The following is a 17877-nucleotide window of genomic DNA, read 5'->3' on the forward strand; positions in this document are numbered from 1 at the left end:
TCTCTCATTGTTTCAGTAACTCTCTCTCATTGTTTCAGTAACTCTCATTCTTTCAGTAACTCTTTCAGTTCCTCTCTCTCTCTCTCTCATACATAGAGCAGAGCCAACTCTCTGACAGACTTTGGAACGTAACATATACACATGCGCTCCAGATCCCTCACACGTCAGCATGTACCTGAGACACACACACCTTGCAAGCCAGTTCCTCCCTTGCCTGCAGGTATCTAAAACACACTTACGCAAACACACACCTGTAGGGCATGGGATTGTAAATGAGTCAGGTTGGCAGATCTTGGCATGCCTGTCGGGCGTGGCACAGGTGTATGACTCACATTTCACACACACCCTGGATGCAGGAAACACTCACAGGGAACACACACCTTAACTGACTTGCCTAGTTAAATAAAGGTTAAATAAATGAAATATTGAAAAAAGCACACCCCCAGCAGGACAGACAGTAATTTCTGCAATACTGATCTACTGAGTCAGGCAGCTAAGAAGTGTAGCCTCTGGAAACACCATAGGGCAGCAGGTAGCCTAGCGGTTAGTGCATTGGACCAGGAAACGAAAGGTGGCTGGTGTGTGTGTGTGTGTGTGTGTGTGTGTGTGTGTGTGTGTGTGTGTGTGTGTGTGTGTGTGTGTGTGTGTGTGTGTGTGTGTGTGTGTGTGTGTGTGTGTGTGTGTGTGTGTGTGTGTGTGTGTGTGTGTGTGTGTGTGTGTGTGTCAGCTGTGGGGCAGAGAGTTTGGCAGCCAATCATGACCCATATGAAGATCTATAGCCTCCTGAGACCCAGCAGCAACAACATCTAACATTACAGTAAATGGGAACAGTAGGTAAACAACATAGTTGACGGCCTCCCGAGTGGTGCAGCAGTCTAAAGGCACTGCATCGCCGTGCTTGAGGTGTCACTACAAACCCGGGTTCGATCCCAGGCTGTGTCATGACGGGGAGTCCCATAAGGGGGGCACAATTGGCCCAGCATTGTCCGGGTTAGGAGAGGGTTTGTCCAGGGGAGCTTTACATGGCTCATTGCACTCTAGCAACCCCTTGTGGTGGGCTGGGCACCAGCAGGCTGACTTCGGTCGTCAGTTGATCAGTGTTTCCTCCGACACATTGGTGCGGCTAGCTTCCGGGTTAAGCGGGCGGGTCACGGTTTGGCGGGTCAGGTTTCGGAGGACGTATGACTGAACCTTCACCTCTCCCGGGCCTGTTGGACAGTTGCAGCGATGAGACAAAATTGTTATTGGATTGCAATTGGATATCACAAAATTGGGGAGAAAATACACAAAAATAAAACATAGTTGGCCGCATCCTAATGTCCACTACAGAGGACATGTATTAACAAGCTCTTATTTAATATAAAAATATTACACTGCTCTGAAAACTCAACAAACTGTTCCTGAGATATTTACTTATGAGAAATAATTTCAATATCAAACTCAAAAAAATTACACAATTACACAATTACACACACTTATAACATTAGCTAATTCCTACTAATTGTGATGGTAGCCATTTTGAAGAAGCATAAAGAAAAAATGATCAAGGTGACATCATTGAAAATCCCAGAATGTCCTCTCAAAGGTACAACAGAACCAACACAGTGGTATCAAATCAAATCAAAGTTTATTCGTCACGTGCGCCGAATACAACAGTGAAATGCTTACTTACAGGCTCTAACCAATAGGGCATAAAAGGTATTAGGTGAACAATAGGTAAGTAAAGAGATAAAACAACAGTAAAAAGACAGGCTATATACAGTAGAGATGCTATATACAGAAGCGAGGCTACATACAGACACCGGTTAGTCGGGCTGGTTGAGGTGTTTATGGCGATTGAGGTACGGACCAAAAACTAACGTTCATTAGAGCGGACAAAAATAAATTGCTGGGTCTCAGGAGGATAGGGGATCATATTTAGAGTTTCTCACATCCACCAGGAGATCACACAGTTGACATTATTTAATCATCAGGACATTCAAAAACACTCTTTATTAATTAACACCCTATGGTTGGAACACAAACACACAATTGTTTATAATTCCTGGGGTCTATGGCTCTGAGACACATACAGCAACACTGCCATCTACTGTGTTTGTATGTGTGTGTGTTTGTATGTGTGTGTGTGTGTTTGTGTGTGTGTGTTTGTATGTGTGCGTGTGTGTTTGTATGTGTGTGTGTTTGTATGTGTGTGTGTTTGTGTTTGTATGTGTGTGTGTGTGTGTGTGTGTTTGTATGTGTGTGTGTGTGTGTGTTTGTATGTGTGTATGTGTGTTTGTATGTGTGTATGTGTGTTTGTATTTGTGTGTGTGTGTTTGTATGTGTGTGTGTGTGTTTGTATGTGTGTGTGTGTGTTTGTATGTGTACTTGTGGTTAGATGAAGTTCAACTTCCATATATGATAACTGTATAAGCTGAAGTCATTTTTCTACATGAGAACTCATTGAGGGAATCCCCTGTAAGCCAGAGTGTGAATCCATGTTTTTGTCTCTACCGCCTGAATGTTCACAGGGCTGGGAGTTTTTTTTGTTTGTTTAGTTTTTTGTACCTTTATTTAACCAGGCAAGTCAGTTAAGAACAAATTCTTATTTACAATGACGGCCTCGGAACAGTGGGTTAACTGCCTGTTCAGGGGCAGAATGACAGATATGTACCTTGTCAGCTCGGGGATTCGAACTTGCAACCTTTCGGTTACTAGTCTAACCACTAGGCTACCCTGCCGCCCCATGACCCTGATGACCACTTGCCTCAAATATAGACTGGAGCAAATTGTGTGATTGAGTTCGTTCAGTCCAGAATTAAGAATGCTCATCATTACAGAAAGTTACAGACCTGACTTATAACATTCCAGGCCTAGTTAAAAGGGGAGAATCTATTCTAAAGGCAAATTCATTCCAATAACGCTTTGTTCATTCCAATGACGCTATGTCCGCTTTGTCCATAAGTCATGGATAACATTATGGTATTGAATGGGTCAGACAGCTGATCCTAAGTGAATAGTTAACAGCCTAGTCATTCCTACTGTGCTAACTGAAGGAGCAGGGTTCAATTAGGCACAAGATTAATGTTACCACTACTTGTATTTCTCCCTCTCACACACACACACACACACACACACACACACACACACACACACACACACACACACACACACACACACACACACACACACACACACACACACACACACACACACACACACACACACACACACACACACACACACACACACACACACACACACACACACACGCACACACACACACACTCTGAGTCTTTTACTGGGCTAAAAGAAGTGGTCTTTCACATCAAGCTAGGTGAATTGGGTTAAGTTTAGAATAAGGGTTAAGGGTAGGCTTATCTAAAATACTACAGCTGTCCCCAGCCATCCTCCCCGACCAACCTGTCTAATTTAATTTCTGTCTAAAGTAACTAGACCATTAGTAAGTACTGCATCATATCATATCATCTTGGAGGTGCTCAGAAATACTTAATCATGGTATGTATGGCTCTGAGGCCAGGCTGCCTTAGCCTACCTTATGTGACCCAAATGACAACGGAAAGCTCTGTATCTACAGGTTCACTTTACTCTACTTTGAGGAGTGAAGAAACACAGCATATGGTGCACAGGAAGAGACAAAAATAATAATATGATGTTGAGTTGAGTACCTCCATAAATACAGTACCCTGATCTGTGGCTAAGTGAAACTCCCAAAGGTCCATTTGTATCCAGAGCGAGTAGAATTAAGCAATACGTTCCAAGCGTTTGTTTTATATGGTCAAAATACCACGGCTAAGGGCTGTTCTTAAGCACGAAGAAACGTTTGTGATATCACCATTATCACAAACCCCGAGGTGCCATATTGCTGTTATAAACTGGTTACCAACGTAATTAGAGGAGATTTTGTCAAACCCGCGTTATTCGGTCTTATTTACCATGGCTGTCAGCCAATCATCATTCAGGGCTCGAACCCCCCAGTTTATAAATCTCTGTAGAGCAGAGGAATATGTCGTTTTGGAATCAGGTAACTTTTTAGTTGTGAAGGTAGACTTCACCAAATGACATTGCCATGACGTTGGCTTCCGAGTGGCGCAGCAGTCTAAGGCACTGCATCTCAGTGCTAGAGGCATTACTACAGGCCCTGGTTCGATTCCAGGCTGTATCACAACCGACTGTGATTGTGAGTCCCATAGTGCAGCGCACAATTGGCCCAGCGTCGTCCGGGTTAGGGTTTGGCTTAGGTAGGCGGTCATTGTAAATAACAATTTGTTCTTAAATAAAATAAAAAATAAGCAGCAGCCCAGGATATATTATGTTGAGTGAGATGCAAGACTTCCCTCTCACAAAATCACACATAGTATCTGCACATGAGCACAGGTTTGCTTCACGCTGTGGTAGCCAGGGCACCGATCTGAAGGCGAATGAAACGCACACTTCTTATAGCGAGGTGCTGCCTAGCGGACTAGAACACCTGGAAAAGAAAAGGAGAGCCGCACACTATAGGAGCTCAGATGCAATAACCAAATAACCAACTTTTCGACAGACAAACTGTCTTCATCAGGGCACCAAAACAGCAGACAAGTTGAGCCTCCCACTTCAAAGCCCTTAGTTGTTGCGGAAATTGACCCACTATTCTGTTTACTTTCTGCATCTACGTCATATTGCTGAGTCTACCTTTAAGTCATGAACTGCAGTAAGATTGGAGGGGCTCGCGGACAGGCACCAACCTGCAAAGGGCAGTGAAAACCCACCAATAATGAACCGGTAAGACAAACATGCCAGTCTGAAACTTCAACTACATTTAGACAACTAAATTAGAGTGAACTCATTCAAAATATTTCCTGACTAAAAGTAAGAATGAGGTTGATACAAGAAACTTTTGCAAAGAATCTGCGAGCCTGTGAAGTAGACTGCAGTAGCAGTAACCTGGTAAACATTTGGTTCCACAGCTGGAATGGAAAACAAAAGAAAACAAATCTAAATATCTTTTTGACATTCATTTTTAAAGTAAGGATACTTACATGATCTTATCCACCGGCTCTAACTGTCGGTGCATGGCGAGAGAGAAGCCGAAAAGACTCCCGGGCTCTCCATTCTTTATCAGGACGTTTTCTGTGTCCAGGTTGAAAGATGATATTTGCGTCCATTCCAGGAGAAAGAGAAGCGATAGAGATGAGAGGAATTGTATCCATCTATCCCCCATGGCAGCAAGGAGAGTTTATTTCTGTGTGATTGACAATAAACACCGTTATGTCTCCCGGTAACTCCACCAGTTAATCTGTGGTATAACTCACGCTCCAGTTAAGTGATGTCTAAATGTAGTAGCATGCTTTGCTCACTCTGGGTTTTGGGTAGGATGTTGCCCACTGGAAGCTTGTGCCACGCCCCTCCTACCCCCCCACTCTCCCTCTACCTCTCTGTCCCTCCTCTGTTCCCTTACCTCAGGTGTTGTCAGTGATTCATTTGTAAATAGGGAGGTGACCTAGGGGGCTCAGAAGTAAAAGAACACAATCTCAAAAAATTTTCACCTTTATAATAGAGCATTATATGCATATCATCACATTTCATAGTGGCATAGAGTAGAGTAGAAGTTGCTATACATGGGGAAATGTTTTGGGAGGGTAAGGGTTTGGGAAAAATGTGACCTTTTATAAAGGTATTTCATGCAATTCTACATAATTTAACATAACTTTTTTTTTTACTGTACACATGATCAAAATGACAGGCTACTTTGACACTGACAAACTATGATCACTAACTATAGGCAGGACAAATCCGTTTCGGTGATTTCTGTTAAATCATCTAAATCAATCAATCACAGCACGTTTTTGGACTCATTCAGCTGTTTTGACCTGATTAAGTACAATAGCATTGTTAATTACTGTTAACTTCATTTCCATTCCTAAAACTTGAAAATCAAACTTGAAACTTGACAATGATGGTGTCGCTACTTCCTGTTGACAAGATATACTGATAAATAGCCCAATGTCAAAACACAGTTTTAAAGTGTCCAAATCAATAACCCATACGCAGAAACAGTTTGTGATATATGTCACGACTTCTGCCGAAGTCGATACCTCTTCTTGTTTGGGCGGTGCTCGGCGATCGACATCACCGGTCTTCTAGCCATCATTGATCTATGTTTCATTTTCCATTGGTTTTGTCTTGTCTTCTTACACACCTGGTTACAATCTCATTCATTATATGTTGTGTATTTAACCCTCTGCTTCCCCTCATGTCCTTGTCAGAGATTGTTTATTGTTAAGTTCATGTTTTATGGATTGGTGTGTGACGGGTTCTTGTACCCACATTTATTTTATTATGGACTTTGGTTTTGGAGTTTGTGTTTTAAGTTATTAAACTACTCCATTATACCAGGTTTGATCCTCCGGGCGCTTGACTTCCCTTTATCTCTATTTCTGACTTGTGTAACTCTTCTACTTGGCTGGTTACTGTTTGTAATGATTTGTCTGCTGGGCAATGTTCTCAAATCATCGTACGGTATGCTTTCGCCGTAAAGCATTTTTGAAATCTGACACCTTGGTTGGATTCACAAGAAGTTCATCTTTAACCCTATGTAAAATATGTTTTGTTTTCAAATTTTTGTAATGAGTATTTCTGTATTTGAATTTGGCGCTCTGCAATCTCACTGGATGTTGGCCAGATGGGACACTAGCGTCCCACATACCCTAGAGAGGTTAAGTGATAGTTTGACTTTCAAATCCATGTATTGGTGTGTGGCCAGCAACTTTTATAGAGAGTCCGGTGTTGTGCCGAAAACTCCCCCCTGACAGAATTCTCCCCCCCTTCGCGTACACACTCAATTCTTCATTGCTGTGACTTGCTTGCTAGTTGACATTTCTGATCACGTTAGACTGTGTTTCATTAGATTTTTTTATGACAGTTTGATTGCAGGTAGGCACTAGTAATGTCTGCAGTTTTCGGTTTGGCTATTCTGAATCATTTTTGTAGCTCATGTTGACCAGTAGTGTGTGCCACAGAAATTATTTGACTTAAGGAAATTAGAAGTGGGGAGTTCATCAAATACTTCACAAATGGTGGAGTTAAATCTGGTTAACAGGAGGGCCCACCAGGCCAGCCTGGAGTTGAGGCGATTGGCTGTACGGAGATATTCCTGGTTTTATGGTCGGTCTGCTGTAGTTCTGCTCCTTCCAGCCAGTGCCTCCACTCATCTGCTCCTTCCAGCCAGTGCCTCCACTTCACCGCCAGAAGTTTTCCGTTTCCAACATAGTAGTTCCTTTCAGCAAGGTTGAGACGATGGGACAAGAAGGCTCAGGGATGAAGCTTCTGGTCCTGGGAAGATCGCTGGGACAGGATGGCCCCCACTCCAACATCTGAAGCATCCACTTCCACCACCAATTGACTCAAGGGGTCTGGATGGATGAGGATGGGTGTTGTTGTGAACCGATACTTCAGGTCTCCAAAGGCTTTGTCGACAGCTGGAGACCATTTGAACGGTACCTTGGGAGAGGTGAGTGCCCGAGACGGGGGCCGCCAGGGTGCTGTAATCCCGAATGAAACGGCGGTAGAAGTTTGCAAAACTAAGAAACCGTTGCAACTGCATCCTGGACGTTGGTGGAGGCCAATCCACCACTGCTTTCACCTTTCCAGGATCCATCTGAACATTGCCCTCTGCAATGACATATCCCAGAAAGGTGATAGAAGAGAGGTGGAACGCACACTTCTCGGCTTTCATGGACAGTTGGTTCTCTAAGGATGCACTGAAGGACCTGCCTGACATGAAGAACATGTTCTTGTAAAGATTGGGGAAAAACCAGGATGTCATCAAGGTACACAAACACAAACCGGTTTAGCGTGTCCGGAAGCACGTCATTGACCAAAGCCTGGAAAACAGCGGGGGCGTTGGTGGGTCCAAATGGCATGACCTGGTACTCATAATGTCCACTGGCTTTGTTGAAGGCTGTCTTCCACTCATCCCCCTCGTGTATCCAAACAAGGTGGTAGGCATTTCGAAGTTCCAACTTAGAAAATACGGTGGCCCCCTGGAGAGGTTCAAATGACGAGGAGAGGAGAGTTAGGAAGTAACGATTCTTGACAGTAATGTCATTAAGTCCCCGGTAGTCAATGCACGGACGCAGGGTCTTGACCTTCTTCACAAAGAAAAACCCTGCGCCGGCAGGAGATGCAGACTGACAGACGGCCCCAGTGGCCAGAGACTCCTCTATGTACTCCTCCATAGCTTTGGTCTCTGGTCCAGACAGAGAATACAAAATCAAACCCAAGGTGGTGTAGTGCCTGGGAGAAGATCGATGGCACAATCATAAGGACGGTGCAGGGGAAGGGAAGTAGCACGTGCCTTGCTGAACACTCCCAGGATGTCATGGTATTCTGTGGGGAAAGCAGAGACATCCACAGTCTTGCTAACATCCTGACTTGAGGAAGGCTGCGCTGCTTGAAGGCAGTGGGAATGGCAAAAGGGGCTCCAACCCAGGATGGAGCTTGTGGTCCAGTCAACCCAGGATGGAGCTTGTGGTCCAGTCAACCCAGGATGGAGCTTGTGGTCCAGTCAACCCAGGATGGAGCTTGTGGTCCAGTCAACCCAGGATGGAGCTTGTGGTCCAGTCAACCCAGGATGGAGCTTGTGGTCCAGTCAATCAGCCAGGAAAATCCCAAAACAACAACATGGGGAGATGTAATGAGGAGGAACTGAATTGTCTCACTGTGGTTAACCAGAAACCAGTAACAGGACTATGGGTGACCTCACCGATAGAGCGGCCATCTAGTGCCCTAGCATTCATGGGCACAGAGAGAGGCTGAGTGGGAATACCAAGCTCCGAAGCTATCGGGGCATCCATAAGGTTTTCATCAGCCCTAGAGCACTCGGAGAGCACCAGACCAGACCTCCTCTCACTCCTACGTTCCCTTAGGCATCCATCAATTTTAATGGTTAAAGCGATAAGGGAGTCGAGGTCCACCGGCAGTTCCCGAGCAACTAGCTCATCTTTAACCTCCTCAGATAATAAGTGTAGAGAAGTATGGAAAATAGTCTCCGGATTCCAGGCACGCTCGGCGGCCAAGGTGCGAAAGTCCACCGTGTAGTCTGCCACACTACGGGAGTTTGGACGTAAGTCAAGCTGTTTGCTGGCTGCCTTTCTCCCTGATAGCGGAGACTCAAAAACTTCTCACCTCTGCCATGAATTCCTCCAGATGAACACAAATGGCAGATTGTGGCAGATCCCCCACATTAGCATAATTATATACTCTATCTTTTCGATCGGTCTGAAGAAAACGAAGATGGCTGTAATCAAAAATAAGAGAGAACTGAGAAAGAAAACCCCGGCAGGTACCAGAATATCACTCTGGAGGAGGTAAGCGGGGTTCACGGGGAGTTGAGATAGGCTGTATAAACTCACCACAGATAGGGAAAAAAATACTGGGTTTTTTCCAGAGGTGGCAGACAGTCTCTGAGCTAACTCCCTGATTTGCTCCATAATAGCCTTTAACCCATGGTCCTGGCATTCCATCAAGGATCTGAGCCCTTCCAAAAGGCCCTGTAGCACCTCCTCATGTCTCTCAATGGTGGCTCCCTGCAGGGAGACAGCGTGGTGGAGCTGGTCCAGGTCTGCTGGGTCTGGCATGGCCAGTTTGTACTATAAGGACACAAGGCGAAACTCAGATGCAGACACAGGAGGCAGATTGTTGGAGTCTTAAAATGTTTATTAATCCAAAGGGAATAGACAAGAGAATGGTCGTGGACAGGCAAAAGGTCATAACCAGATCAGAGTCCAGGAGGTACAGAGTGGCAGGGAGACTCGAGGTCAGGGCAGGTAGAATGGTCAGGCAGGCGGGTACAGAATCCAGAACAGGCAAGGGTCAAAACCCGGGAGGACTAGAATAAGGAGGCAAAGCAGGAAAACGGGAAAAACACTGGTAGGCTTGGACATACAAGACAAAACTTGCACAGAGAGACAGGAAACACAGGGATAAATACACTGGGGAAAACAAGCGACACCTGGAGGGGGTGGAGACAATAACGAGGACAGGTGAAACAGATTAGGGGGTGACCGTGTGGAGACCTCTCCCCCTGTCACTCTTCTGATTTATTGCCCTGGTTGCCTGGACAGAGCCACTTAAGCCAGTTGTTTTTCTGTGTGTTTAAATGTGTGTGTGTCTCAGCGCGTGTGATGTAGGTGACCCTAACCTAACATATAGGTTAATTACATAGCAATTCCATCTACAATGTTGTTACTACAGGTGTTTAAAGCATAGCTAATACACACTTAATGTAAAGTGTCTTCAATGTTTCCTCAAGGTCACGCAGCCAACTGACACAGACAGACAGCAGACACCAGTATATCTGTGTTATGATTGACTACCTCACTAAATGGCCACAGGTATAACCCCTTCCACATAAAGTCTGCTAAGGAGGTCACAGACTGCATAATCACATTTTGAGGCATCAGTTTGAGACACCCAAATGTATATCACAGACCAAGGGAACGAGTTTGTCAATGACGTAAATAGTAACTGTGTTACTCAACTAATATTTGGTTAAATGTCTTCAGCTTTCTAAAAGACTTTTTCCCTTTTATAATAAAAGATCAACATTAATGCAAAGCTCTGACGATCCGAAAAAGTCTCTGCATTGAACGGGACAATGCAGAGGTATAAGCAACATCTGTAGACTGATGTTATAACATTTAACAGGCAGTAGTTTTGAGTTCAATTGTAATGTTCAAAAAATGTTCTAAAGACGTTCACATTCTAAGAATAACTTGTGCCATGTCATTTTTTTATTCAATCATATTTTCAGATCCATCTCTACATTATTGAGTCAAAAACCACAAGAGTGGGACAAGCATCTTGAACCAAGAATCTAATGACAACAAAATACTCCCCCTTCTTCCTGATGTTCGGTAGAGAGGCTTGCTACCCGTCAGAGGTTCCAGAACATTACAGGGTTGGTCATTTTACATTCTAGTTGATTTGAGAAATGCAGACTGTATCTTTGTAAGTTTAAATTAATATCAGAAATGTATGCTATAGATTGACAGCAGTGTCGAGAAGGTCTTAGCAGGGAAAGACTTAGCAGAAGTTAGGCTGAAGCTCAACGAGGTTCTCCAGACTGCCATGGACAACACTGCTGTGGTCCAGAGGAAATCCACTAAAAAAACAAAAGGCACAGTGCCAAAACTTAATGTGGTGACAGAGTGTGGAGTGTAAATTTCCAAAGCCAGCATAGGAGAGGGGGAAAACTGGATCCCAACTTTCTTCACCCATAAAGGATTTGAGGTCTCGAAGGGAAAAGTGTGGACTTGGAAATTGACAAGGTGGTTATCTAAAATAAGCATGGATCACCTGAGGCCTCATGGAGAGGAGTCTCCTCGGATCCCTCATAACATACAATCAACAGCCCCCAGAACCACCACACCAGCAGGTGCAGCCTACACAGCAACCACACCAAAAACATTCACCTCCGAAACCACCACACCAGCAGGTGCAGCCTCCACAGCCACCACACCAGCGACCCCCACCTCCTCAGCCACCACACCAGCGACCACCACCTCCTCAGCCACCACACCAGTGACCACCACCTCCTCAGCCACCACACCAGTGACCACCACCTCCTCAGCCACCACACCAGCGACCACCACCTCCTCAGCCACCACACCAGCGACCATCACCTCCTCAGCCACCACACCAGCGACCACCACCTCCTCAGCCACCACACCAGCGACCACCGCCTCCTCAAATCAAATCAAATCAAATTTTATTTGTCACATACACATGGTTAGCAGATGTTAATGCGAGTGTAGCGAAATGCTTGTGCTTCTAGTTCCGACAATGCAGTGATAACCAACAAGTAATCTAACTAACAATTCCAAAACTACTGTCTTATACACAGTGTAAGGGGATAAGGAACATGTACATGAGGATATATGAATGAGTGATGGTACAGAGCAGCATACAGTAGATGGTATCGAGTACAGTATATACATATGAGATGAGTGTGTAGACAAAGTAAACAAAGTGGCATAGTTAAAGTGGCTAGTGATACATGTGTTACATAAGGATGCAGTCGATGATGTAGAGTACAGTATATACATATGCATATGAGATGAATAATGTAGGGTAAGTAACATTATATAAGGTAGCATTGTTTAAAGTGGCTAGTGATATATTTACATCATTTCCCATCAATTCCCATTATTAAAATGGCTGGAGTTGGGTCAGTGTCAATGACAGTGTGTTGGCAGCAGCCACTCAATGTTAGTGGTGGCTGTTTAACAGTCTGATGGCCTTGATATAGAAGCTGTTTTTCAGTCTCTCGGTCCCAGCTTTGATGCACCTGTACTGACCTCGCCTTCTGGATGATAGCGGGGTGAACAGGCAGTGGTTCGGGTGGTTGATGTCCTTGATGATCTTTATGGCCTTCCTGTAACAACGGGTGGTGTAGGTGTCCTGGAGGGCAGGTAGTTTGCCCCCGGTGATGCGTTGTGCAGTCCTCACTACCCTCTGGAGAGCCTTACGGTTGAGGGCGGAGCAGTTGCCGTACCAGGCGCTGATACAGCCCGCCAGGATGCTCTCGATTGTGCATCTGTAGAAGTTTGTGAGTGCTTTTGGTGACAAGCCGAATTTCTTCAGCCTCCTGAGGTTGAATAGGCGCTGCTGCGCCTTCTTCACGACGCTGTCAGTGTGAGTGGACCAATTCAGTTTGTCTGTGATGTGTATGCAGAGGAACTTAAAACTAGCTACCCTCTCCACTACTGTTCCATCGATGTGGATAGGGGGGTGTTCCCTCTGCTGTTTCCTGGAGTCCACAATCATCTCCTTAGTTTTGTTGACGTTGAGTGTGAGGTTATTTTCCTGACACCACACTCCGAGGGCCCTCACCTCCTCCCTGTAGGCCGTCTCGTCGTTGTTGGTAATCAAGCCTACCACTGTTGTGTCGTCCGCAAACTTGATGATTGAGTTGGAGGCGTGCATGGCCACGCAGTCGTGAGTGAACAGGGAGTACAGGAGAGGGCTCAGAACGTACCCTTGTGGGGCCCCCGTGTTGAGGATCAGCGGGGAGGAGATGTTGTTGCCTACCCTCACCACCTGGGGGCGGCCCGTCAGGAAGTCCAGTACCCAGTTGCACAGGGCGGGGTCGAGACCCAGGGTCTCGAGCTTGATGACGAGCTTGGAGGGTACTATGGTGTTGAATGCCGAGCTGTAGTCGATGAACAGCATTCTCACATAGGTATTCCTCTTGTCCAGGTGGGTTAGGGCAGTGTGCAGTGTGGTTGAGATTGCATCGTCTGTGGACCTATTTGGGCGGTAAGCAAATTGGAGTGGGTCTAGGGTGTCAGGTAGGGTGGAGGTGATATGGTCCTTGACTAGTCTCTCAAAGCACTTCATGATGACGGAAGTGAGTGCTACGGGCGGTAGTCGTTTAGCTCAGTTACCTTAGCTTTCTTGGGAACAGGAACAATGGTGGCCCTCTTGAAGCATGTGGGAACAGCAGACTGGTATAGGGATTGATTGAATATGTCCGTAAACACACCGGCCAGCTGGTCTGCGCATGCTCTGAGGGCGCGGCTGGGGATGCCGTCTGGGCCTGCAGCCTTGCGAGGGTTAACACGTTTAAATGTCTTACTCACCTCGGCTGCAGTGAAGGAGAGACCGCATGTTTCCGTTGCAGGCCGTGTCAGTGGCACTGTATTGTCCTCAAAGCGGGCAAAAAAGTTATTTAGTCTGCCTGGGAGCAAGACATCCTGGTCCGTGACTGGGCTGGATTTCATCTTGTAGTCCGTGATAGACTGTAGACCCTGCCACATGCCTCTTGTGTCTGAGCCATTGAATTGAGATTCCACTTTGTCTCTGTACTGACGCTTAGCTTGTTTAATAGCCTTGCGGAGGGAATAGCTGCACTGTTTGTATTCAGTCATGTTGCCAGACACCTTGCCCTGATTAAAAGCAGTGGTTCGCGCTTTCAGTTTCACGCGAATGCTGCCATCAATCCACGGTTTCTGGTTAGGGAATGTTTTTATCGTTGCTATGGGAACGACATCTTCGACGCACGTTCTAATGAACTCGCACACCGAATCAGCGTATTCGTCAATATTCCCATCTGACGCAATACGAAACATGTCCCAGTCCACATGATGGAAGCAGTCTTGGAGTGTAGAGTCAGCTTGGTCTGACCAGCGTTGGACAGACCTCAGCGTGGGAGCCTCTTGTTTTAATTTCTGCCTGTAGGCAGGGATCAGCAAAATGGAGTCGTGGTCAGCTTTTCCGAAAGGGGGGCGGGGCAGGGCCTTATATGCGTCGCGGAAGTTAGAGTAACAATGATCCAAGGTTTTACCACCCCTGGTTGCGCAATCGATATGCTGATAAAATTTAGGGAGTCTTGTTTTCAGATTGGCTTTGTTAAAATCCCCAGCTACAATGAATGCAGCCTCCGGATAAATGTTTTCCAGTTTGCAAAGAGTTAAATAAAGTTCGTTCAGAGCCATCGATGTGTCTGCTTGGGGGGGGATATATACGGCTGTGATTATAATCGAAGAGAATTCTCTTGGAAGATAATGCGGTCTACATTTGATTGTGAGGAATTCTAAATCAGGTGAACAGAAGGATTTGAGTTCCTGTATGTTTCCTTCATCACACCATGTCCCGTTAGTCATGAGGCATACGCCCCCGCCACTCTTCTTACCAGAGAGATGTTTGTTTCTGTCGGCGCGATGCGTGGAGAAACCCGTTGGCTGCACCGCCCTGGATAGTGTCTTCCCAGTAAGCCATGTTTCCGTAAAGCAGAGTACGTTGCAGTCTCTGATGTCCCTCTGGAATGCCACCCTTGCTGGGATTTCATCAACCTTGTTATCGAGAGACTGGACATTGGCAAGAAGAATACTGGGAAGTGGTGCGCGATGTGCCCTTTTTCGGAGTCTGACCAGAGTCTGACCAGAACACCAGCGACCACCACCTCCTCAGCCACCACACCAGCGACCACCACCACCACGTATGTATGTAATCATGTCAGGTTTATCCATTTATATTTCTCAGTACACTTACAGCTACATTTTTCCAGGTGTTGCAGAGGCTTGGGGAGGAAAAGATGTATACAGTTGAAGTCAGAAGTTTACATACACCTTAGCCAAATACATTTAACTCAGTGTTTCACAATTCCTGACATTTAATCCTAGTAAAAATTTCCTGTCTTAGGTCAGTCTTGATCACCACTTTATTTTAACAATGTGAAATGATCCCATAGAATTGGAAATTGATCCCATCGATGAACCAGACTTCTACAATTTTTCTTCTGAGGTCTTGGCAAATGTTTGATCTTCTCATGATGTCAAGTAAAAACACACTGAGTTTGAAATACATCCACAGGTACAACTCTAATTGACTCAAATGATGTCAATTAGCCTATCAGATGCTTCTAAAGCCATTTTCTGGAATTTTCCAAGCTGTTTAAAGGCACAGTCAACTTAGTGTATGTAAACTTCTGGCCCACTGGAATTGTGATACAGTGAATTATAAGTGAAATAATCTGTCTGTAAACAATTGTTGGAAAAATTACTTGTGTTATGTACAAAGTAGATGTCCTAACTGACTTGCCAAAACTGTAGTTTGTTAACAAGAAATTCTGGAGTGGTTGAAAAACGAGTTTTAATGACTCCAACCTAAGTGTATGTAAACTTATGACTTCAAATGTATGTGCTGTTGTCTAGAATCAGCCCATTTAAAATATTTTATCAGGATCTCCACAGAACTGGTCCAAATATTGAGCTGGAAGGTGTTGCACATACAGTGTATGTAAACACTGTACCGGTATGTGATTAATCTGTGTATTTATAAGGAAAACCTCAATTGTTGGTTTTCCATTAAACAGATTTACCTTCCTTGTCTTTCTTTTTTTCTGTCAGACCATCAATGCATACATGGTACAGATTTTAATACGCAGTCACCCGAGCAAGCTTTCTACGTTGACACCTTGCCACGCCCTGACCATAGTTTGCTTTGTATGTTTATATGTTTTGTTGGGTCAGGGTGTGATCTGAGTGGGCATTCTATGTTGGATGTCTAGTTTGTCTGTTTCTGGGTTTGGTCTGATATGGTTCTCAATCAGAGGCAGGTGTTAGTCATTGTCTCTGATTGGGAACCATATTTAGGTAGCCTGTTTTGTCATTGTTGGTTGTGGGTGATTGTCTATGTTATGTTGCTTGTTAGCACAGTGTTTCATTAGCGTCACGGTTGTCACTTTGTTGTTTTGTAGTGTTTTGTTTTTCCATTAAAATGACAAACACTTACCACGCCGCATCTTGGTTCGATCCTTACTCCTCTTCAGACGAAGAGGAGGAAATCTTCTGTGACAGAATCACCCACCACAAAAGGACCAAGCGGCATGGTAAAGGGCAGCAGCAGCGGCCAAAATTTCAGGACTCGTGGACATGGGAGGAGATTTTAAATGGAGAAGGACCCTGGGGAATATCGCCGCCCCAAAGCAGAGCTGGAGGCAGCGAAAGCTGAGCGGAGGTGATATGAGGAGGCAGCACGGCAGCGCGACAGGTACAAGAGGCAGCCCCCAAAAAATGTTTTGGGAGGGCACACGGGGAGTGTGGCTAAGCCAAGTAGCAGACCTGAACTCACTCCTCGTGCTTATTATAAGCAGCACATTACTGATAGGCACCGTGTTATGCGGTTAAGCGCCAGTACGTGCCCATAGCCTGGTGCGCTATAGGGCAGCCCCCCGAAAGTGTCATGTGAGTGTGGGCATCCAGCCAGGGCGTATGGTGCCTGCTCAGCGTGTCTGGTCGCCGGTACGCCGTTTCGGTCCAGGGTATCCTGCGCCGGCTCTGCTTGCTGTGTCTCCGGGGTGCTGGGAGGGTGCAGTGCGTCCTATGCCTGCGCTCCGCTCGTACCGGGCAAATGTGGGAGTGGAGCCTAAGGGAGAGGTGCGCGTAGTAGGCACTAGATCTCCAGTGCTTACCCACAGCCCGGTCCTTCAGGTGCCTCCTCCTAACACCAAGCCTCCTGGAGGTCTCCCCAGCCTGGTGGGTCCTGTGGCAGCCTGGCTGTCTCTCTGTCTTCTCCCTACAGCTGGTCCCGCCTGTCCAACGCTGCCAGAGCCTTCCTCCTGCCCAGCGCTGTCAGAGCCGCCAGTCTGTCCTGAGCCGCCAGAGCCGCCAGTCTCTCCTGAGCCGCCAGTCTGTCCTGAGCCACCAGAGCCGCCAGAGCCGGCAGTCTATCCTGAACTGCCTGAGCTGCCCGTCTGTCCTGAGCTGCCTGAGCCGCCAGTCTGTCCTGAGCTGCCAGAGCCGCCAGTCTGTCCTGGGCCGCCAGAGCCGCCAGTCAGCCAGGAGCCGCCAGAGCCGCCAGAGCCGCCAGTCAGCCAGGAGCCGCCAGAGCCGCCAGTCAGTCAGGAGCCCCCATATATGCCAGTCAGCCAGGAGCCCCCAGATCCGCCAGTCAGCCAGGAGCCACCAGAGCCGCCAGTCAGCCAGGAGCCAGCCAGGAGCCGCCAGAGCCGTCAGCCAGCCAGGAGCCGCCAGAGCCGACAGCCAGTCCGGGGCTGCCCTTCAGTCCGGAGCTGCCATTCAGTCCGGAGCTGCCATTCAGTCCGGAGCTGCCCTTCAGTCCTGAGCTACCCTTCAGTCCTGAGCTACCCCTCAGTCCTGAGCTACCCTTCAGTCCTGAGCTACCCTTCAGTCCTGAGCTACCCTTCAGTCCTGAGCTACCCCTCAGTCCGGAGCTGCCCCTCGGTCCAGTGGGGCCCTTTAGTAGGTTTGCCAGTCCTAGGTAGGCTGCGAGGGTCGTCATTCCTAGACGCCTTGCCACGCCCTGACCATAGTTTGCTTTGTATGTTTATATGTTTTGTTGGGTCAGGGTGTGATCTGAGTGGGCATTCTA

General features: G+C 46.5%; 1 protein-coding gene across 1 annotated transcript in view; it reads right to left on the minus strand.

Moving 5' to 3' along the window:
* LOC124009405 (integrin alpha-6-like) overlaps positions 1-5337 on the minus strand; it is a 33654-nt gene extending 28317 nt beyond the window's left edge. Inside the window, exon 1 of the mRNA XM_046321223.1 lies at positions 5022-5337. Within this exon, the coding sequence (XP_046177179.1) occupies positions 5022-5203 (182 nt within the window). The 5' untranslated portion in view covers positions 5204-5337. The remainder of the gene's footprint in view (positions 1-5021) is intronic.
* Positions 5338-17877: the final 12540 nt, after the last annotated feature.

The sequence above is a fragment of the Oncorhynchus gorbuscha genome, linkage group LG22 (genome assembly GCF_021184085.1).
Source record: "Oncorhynchus gorbuscha isolate QuinsamMale2020 ecotype Even-year linkage group LG22, OgorEven_v1.0, whole genome shotgun sequence".
Classification (NCBI taxonomy): Eukaryota; Metazoa; Chordata; class Actinopteri; order Salmoniformes; family Salmonidae; genus Oncorhynchus; species Oncorhynchus gorbuscha.